This window comes from Homalodisca vitripennis, chromosome 2, assembly GCF_021130785.1.
Source record: "Homalodisca vitripennis isolate AUS2020 chromosome 2, UT_GWSS_2.1, whole genome shotgun sequence".
In the NCBI taxonomy this organism is placed as follows: Eukaryota; Metazoa; Arthropoda; class Insecta; order Hemiptera; family Cicadellidae; genus Homalodisca; species Homalodisca vitripennis.
In genome coordinates, this window is record NC_060208.1 from 145068382 (window position 1) to 145076107 (window position 7726).

Sequence of the window (7726 nt, forward strand, 5' to 3'; positions counted from 1 at the left end):
ATATATTTGGCATTTTTATCTTGTTATAAGTTCAAATAAGAAACATTAGTTTAAAGAATACAATAAACGAATACAAGTAAGACTAATAACTAGTACACAACAATCATAAATAAAGATACGCTCTTCTCATTCCTATTTTGGTTGAGCTATGAAATGATAAAACTCACACAAATACTTTATTAAAAAAAACGTAAAATGAAAATGTACACAACCTTATAATATAACTAGAGCTGCTCGTCGAAATATGCAGGTTAGCGCTTCTAGCGGCCAACCTATGTACTAAATAACCTTCACTACTTCGTTAGCAATGCGTGATTTTCATAGTTTTTAGTTTTGCGTGTTCCTTATTAAAATTAAAATTTAAAGAAATGCATTCAGTTTTTTAACAGTTTATTTGCATTAGGTTTTTTGAATACAATTCCTTACAAGTTTTATTGAAACCTTTTGTTTGTTTATGGGCAATTTAACAGAGCTATTGCAGACCCCCAAAAACTTATCGATAACTCATAACTAAAACGTTATCGATCCTTTTTTATTTTACCTCCATTTTCTTCTAAACTATTGAAGATAGGATTCAAGTACAGGTTAATTTCGATTTTTCAGCTCATTTTACACAAAAATTTTCTAATTAGAACAATTAATTAACACACACAAAATTTCAGTGTGAGTTAGTTTCATCGATGAAGCTGAATTTCAGGTGAAATCTGTATAATTTGAACCGGTAGCAAAGCATTTCCGGACCCATGTTTATATGAAATTTTTCATTATTATGATGAGAGGAAAAAGCTTGTGTAGTATGGTAGGTTCCTCCTGAAACTCTCTGTATAAAAGGTTTTAGAAATTTGAATCCGAATCACGGCTGCTTTTATATGTGATATAATTGAACCCATACTGCATAGTTACAACTGTAATAAAATTATGATTTTTTAAATTGTGTACAGAAGTTTATTGTATTGATTATAAAGATTTATGAACCTTTAATTTACTTTTAGAATTTTTATTAGAACTTTAGAAAGTTTAGTGGTTGAATTTGTTCTTAAACAAAACGCATCAACTCATTCTGTGAAAATATTTTTATATTTGGTAAGACAATTCCTTTTAAAGGAATAGTTGTTTGAAGATTAATAGAAAATACGTATGTCATATTTCCCTATAAACTGTATAGTTTGAACACAAATGAGGAACGAATCAAGCAATTGCTATTCAATCGGCTGCCCGAGCCGTGTCACGAAGCGACCTACACAGTATGTTTAGTATGTCTATTAAATTGTTAACAAACAAAGCAATTAAATTATATGCAGATGGAAGTTTTATTTCCATTAATTTGTCCATAACTAAAGAAAAGATTTGTAAATGCTAATTTAATAGCTATAGTATTAATTAAATATTTAAATGAAGTACCCGTAGCATAATTACCTGTTGAAGGAGGAATAATATTATTACATTGATGATTTCTTTTCATGAAATGATGTGGATAGACCTTCCGTACAAAAAGTACAAATGTAAAATACGTCAAAGAACATTAAAAATTTACAAATCTTATTATTAGCTATTATTATTTACTAAGAAACTAAAATTGTTTAAAGTGCACATTCATTAATATAGTAGTGAGTAATGACGTTCGGTGGGTAACCTAGATTGATACGGGGCTATTTAAGTGAGACTATCCAAACCCACGTGAGTTGGCGAAGGAAGGATTGCATACCATTAAATCAAAGTAACTTAGTCTGGTCCATATAGAGCTTTCCGATGGAAGAATTATTTAGTTCACATTCACTACGCTATTTTAGCCTATACCACTTTAAAACTAACTAGGCGTAACAATGGCGTCAATTTTTTTCTATACGATAGCAAATCAGCTCATATGGTCCTTAATGCCAGTAGATTGGCATCAAGGCTTATATGGAAATTATTAACACTAAAACATTTTTAGTTTAGTAAATTCTAGTTTGGTTTCTGTTCATAACATACTTAACGAAGATAATGACCGAAATAATTAACTTGCAGAAATAATATATTAAAGCAGTATATTAGGACCGGACCTCTTATCGGCTTGGTTATGTAAAATTTCACTACACGCTTATGCGTGTATTCAGGAACTGATGTAGCATATGTACTCTGTAACCTTTTTCCTTTGGACATTGTTTTAACATTTTTCTATTCAATCAATTGCTTGTGCCACTATCTTTTTGTATTTAAGTAAAATATTGGGTACATTAAAGTATTGGGATTACAATAACACAATTATTATGCAAACGGAAAATATATTTAATTTTATTTCACACATATTATTTGCATGTCATTTATTGCTGTCAATAAAGGTAAATAATTGACACCAGCAATCACTAACCCCAGCGGTTGCCCCAACCGCCGCAGCAACCACCGCCCCAACCTCCGTGGTGACCTCCCCAACCACCACCCCAACCACCATGATGACCACCCCAACCACCGTGGTGGCCACCCCAACCACCGCCCCATCCACCACCCCAACCACCACCCCAACCGCCGCCCCAACCTCCGCCCCAACCACCGTGGTGACGTCCAACACGCTGCTCTGCGATTTGTAGATCAGCGTAGACCACACACACTGCCACTGCCACCATCAGAAATACCTGAAAATTTAAAATATTTAAGAACACTTCTGGATAGATGACTGTCTCGAATCGTCTAGGGAAAGAAATAGACTATCCTTTAATTTATATTTTAGGGACAGATTAAATTCAAAACGTCAATATTTGTTTAGTACAGGTTCCATAATTTACAATAAAGAGTACAATTGAGTTTAAAAAATCTTATAATCTAAGATAAAAAAAATAATTTAAGGAAGAATGCTGATATATTTTACAACGATGAAGTATGGAGTTCAGTTGTTGTATTGATACAATAGCTACCCCACTCGTGTTTCAGCCTACCCAACTCACACCTAAGTTTCGGGCTAACGTACCACACCCAAGTGCCAAGCGCTCACCCGAGTTCAAAAGCGTGGTAAGGGGGGAAGACTGACTGACCTTTGCATGTTTAAATAAAAATTACCAAAAAAATACAATAAAAATGTTTTATTGTTGTACAGAATATTTCTATAATTATAGTTTGAAATACTTTTTCTAATTTAAAAAATAAGGTTGCTTTTTGAAACTTTACCTGAAATTAATTATTTGTGGTATACATGTATATTCAAATTTATTCACATTACTATTATTAGGAAGGATTAAAATTATGTATTATAAATCTGATAGAGTATTAAATTAAATAAATAAATAATTGAATAAATGTAATTTTGCATGTGCTTCTAGATATTTAATTGACGCTTCTTCTAAGCCAGATACTATAAAAACGATATAAATATTTCCATTATAAACGATTTAATATCATTCGAAAATGTTATTTCAACTATTTAACCATTATAAAATTGAATGGCTGTCACTTGGGACTATCTAAACAACTCTCTAAATACTCCTTTTGTCTTAGTTAAGGAAGCATATATTTTTATTAAATAATGTTCAATTATTAAACAGTAACACTAAATATTCCTAGTACAAACATATTCGTAAAGAATCATTTATAAATTGTGAAGCACTAATTTAAAAACCTTAGTAAATGATAGTTGTCAAATCATCAACAACCACAAAATACAATTTTGTGTATTTTCAAATTTAAAAATTATTTTAATGCTCAATTTGAATATAAACTTAAGAAGCCATGATAATCCTTACAAACGTTGAGATACTTAGAAATCGCAAATATAGGTTGAGGTGAGAGTTACAAATGAATGGAGTACACTTACAATATGAAGTTTGTCCAACATTTTGGTAGAGACTGGAGAGGTAACGAACTGCCTGCTAGTTATACTTAGCTTATCCGTATCATTATGCGTCTTTATCATCCTGGTGAAACAAACAAGGAAAGCTTGCAAGGCAAGGGATCCATGACCTTTCCGACGGGATAGATATTCGATACCAATATAAAGTTGCTTGATCATGTTGTTAACACAGGGCTTTGATAGTCCATCTTGCAAAAATATTGACCATCTTAAATTCGTAGAAATACAATTGTTTGAAACATACATAAAAATCAACCACTACGAAACCACACCTAATTAAGATTTTGATGTTTTAAAAGTATTTGATAAAAAAATAAATGTTTAAATATGTTTATTAAGTGAAAGTAATTTTAATATTCACTATTATCTTGATATGCTGGTAAAACATGTACGGTGAGAACAAATCAATAAAATCTTTTGGGTCATCATTCCTTGGTCAATTTCCACAATGACTCATTCAACCTAAATTTATAAACTTATAATCAGTAAACCAATTGGCTCTAGAAAGCCTTTAGAGTATATACTACACTACCTCTTAAGGAATAATTAAAGGAATCAATATATAAAGCGGCTAATGTCGTCATTATCGCAATATATACTTACTTGATCGAATTTTATGGGAAATATAGCTATGCATATTGATGTCTGGTTTCACTGGAGTTTTCGTACAATATATGCGATTTAAGGACTTTACTTCTTTATAGGAGGTTCCATGATCTTTTAAAAATTACGGCCTCTGGGACGGCTATGACTTTAGGTGCTCCAACGTCTCTTTTTTAGTTTTTGACACTGACAACTGAAAGATTTTGGCATTTTATATTCCTCTCGAAGGTTCCGGACAGTTGGTGGTTATGAGAATCTCAGCCTGGCGAGATTTTGTCTACTAAGGCTCTCTGGTTTCAGTGAATATTTTGACGTCTGGTACCTATGATATCCAAAATAAATAAATTCTTAAGAGTTGCCAGCTTAAAAATATTACATTGTAGTTTGGTTATGCTACATTAAAATTGTTCACTGTTTAAGAAAGTATTTTATAGCTGTTGAAGGCTTACTTTTATTACCTAACTATACAAATAAAAGTTATGTTGTAAAATTGAGTTTTCATATTTTTGCACCATTTACATCAGGAGTGTAGAGTTTTTCACAGTGAAGAATTTCCTGGACGTTATAAAAATAGGAATAAATAACAATGGTACAGTGTACTGTATAATATAACCAAATATGTACGGGAATTACTTTCTACCATTAATTGGTTGTAGCCAGATAAAATGATATAAAAAAACTTAAATAATATAATACCACACACAGTTTGTTATTGAAACTCAGGAACAGTATGAGTATATTGCTATTAAATGGCATTATATACACTCCAGAGATAAGCTCCAGTTACTGTATCACTGAAAGATATTCCAATCTCTTGATCCATTTTAGATTTAAGTTTAAGGAATTATGTTTCAGAATCCTTAAGCCTGAAAGGGAAACCGTTCTCATAAAAACCCGTGAACTCCAATATCTATCAAAAGTCCATGATATTTAATGTAATTACTCTGACGACTTCAGTAAAAATTGAACTATTTCAAAGCACTGTGGATGAATCCTAATCATGATGTCCATGACTTTTCAGTTATATATTATGGCGGTCTATTTAATTTAGAAAGAAAAATAAGTATGTGTTAGATACATGTTATGTCAGTGTTCATGGTTAACAGCTTCAGTATTTAGCAAAATTGCTAATGAGTATTATTGTAGTTTTTGCGAGTATATGAGCACTTATTATTGGAAATAATTATATTTCAGACAACAAGTTTTAGTTTGCTTTCATGCCACGATGAAGAAAATATGAAAAAATGTATAAGCCATTGAAATTTAATCCGGTCTAAGGTATTTTTATTGCAATAAATAAGTTTGCATTGTTTCCGCTATCAATACAATACAATATATATATATATATATATATATATATATATATATATATATATATATATACATCCACTGGTCTGAGAAGGCTGTTACGTCATAAAATGGCTACTTCCTTTGGCCATTATAATTTACATCCAGTCTAACATATTCCTCCTCGTACCACAGTTGACTTTCCTTTGTTACCTCGATCAAGAACATATACATATTCATGTCTGAAAAGAGGTTTTATGTCTATATTTAAATCTGTATTGAAAGTTGGATAGTAATTTAGTCTTCGATATCTGCATTATACTACTGATCAAGCACTGCATATTTAATAATTGCAACAAAGTAGAGTTAAAAGTATCTTTAAACTTCTAATGGTCTTAACTGGAAGATATACTCTGTGACATAAGCGGTTGCAGAAAAGCTGTTATTACTGTAAGCTTATTCTATGCCTTCATTACTATGAATGTGATGTAATACTTATCATAGTCCTCCTAGTCATGAATTCACTGTAACAGTCTATAATTATCAGCTGTTCCTTGATTTGTTGTCTACATTCAATCACTGTTGAATACTAAAGGTGCATTTTTATAGTTTACAGTACTTCTGATTCATAATAAAACCTATCTTTAGGTTATTTACTACTTGTATCATTCTTCATGTCAACATGTAAATAATTTAAAACAATTCTCAAATTATTTTTTTTTCAAACAATTGGTAGTGCTTTCATTTAACAATTTTTATACTGAACAGTTTAGTATATTTAACAGGGTGTTTGAAATAATTATTAACATTTGTATACTGCAATGTATTTCTTATGGCAATTTTCGCAACTTTTTTGGCCTGTGGAGTGATGTTGGAGAAGAAAAACATCCCTTATTGAGCCTCTAGGACTTAAGATAAATCTATAAACGAAATTGCATGTTTCTATATTTCATGGGTTTGTCTGAGCGTTGGGTCAGTGAGTTAGTCATTCAGGACGTTTTTATATTACGTAGATGACACTCCTTCAACAATTCCCCTCAAAATAAGATCAAAAGTTACATGAGATAATGAAGATGAATGTTTCCACAGACGAATCTTACAGTAATAGTAATGTAACGAAAATTGTAATGCTTTACCTGTTAGAAGACCTCTTCAAAGAGGCATAAAATAATGAATGAAGATAATAATGCGAGTGCTAATATAATAACATAGACCAGTTCGGTAATGTTTGTTGTGATTTGAGTGGTGGATAACCCCAAGGAATTACCCATGACGTGACGTGATTTTGTGTTGAGAACTGTAAATAGTGGACAATGGTCAGGACAGTTTGAGACGAGAAAGTCAAGGACTCGTGCATTTTCCACATATGTACATTTGCACTTCAGAAATATCCGCTCGTCAATTGCTTTATTTAGAGAATCCTCTTCTTAAAATGACTGTGTTATAAAAACATTAATACTGTGTTACTCTAAGAAACCACAACGTCGTATCTGCCCAGCCATTAAAGAGACGGCACTGATCAATGTCTTGCAGCGCAGTTCTAGCAACAACACTAGGCTGACTGATGAGTCAGACTTGCGTAAGCGACGCTCAATTGTAAGATCAGCTCACCTTGTGTCTTGATCCTTGACCTTCTCAGCTACCAATAAGTTCTTCATTTTATTAATTAAGTGTCGTAAGCACGTTTTCCTTGTATATGATGCAATAGTGATATTTAACTTACATGACAAATATTAATAGATATATCTGGATGAAAATAACTCCCTTTTTAATCATCATACTTACAGTATCTATTAATAGCCATGGACTGAAATATTTTTGAATGAAACATTCTAACGTTTGGTTAAATATGATGCTAATCTAGAAGGATTTAGGAATAGTTGGTATTGTCTGTATCTATTTCTATGATTACAAAATTTACAAAACATAACAATATTGCAGTAGTCTTGTTAAATTAATAAGAAATAATTATTATATATTGTTAAGGATCACGCAGGACCTTATTAAAATGTCATT

General features: G+C 31.5%; 1 protein-coding gene across 1 annotated transcript; it reads left to right on the forward strand.

Moving 5' to 3' along the window:
- The first annotated feature begins 1614 nt into the window (after positions 1–1614).
- LOC124355841 (cyclic AMP-responsive element-binding protein 5-like) lies at positions 1615–7333 on the forward strand. Its single transcript, XM_046806995.1, has 4 exons — positions 1615–1624; positions 2340–2563; positions 2908–2985; positions 7184–7333. Exons 1-4 carry the CDS (start codon positions 1615–1617, stop codon positions 7331–7333), a joined length of 462 nt encoding a protein of 153 aa, XP_046662951.1.
- The last annotated feature ends 393 nt before the right edge of the window (positions 7334–7726 follow it).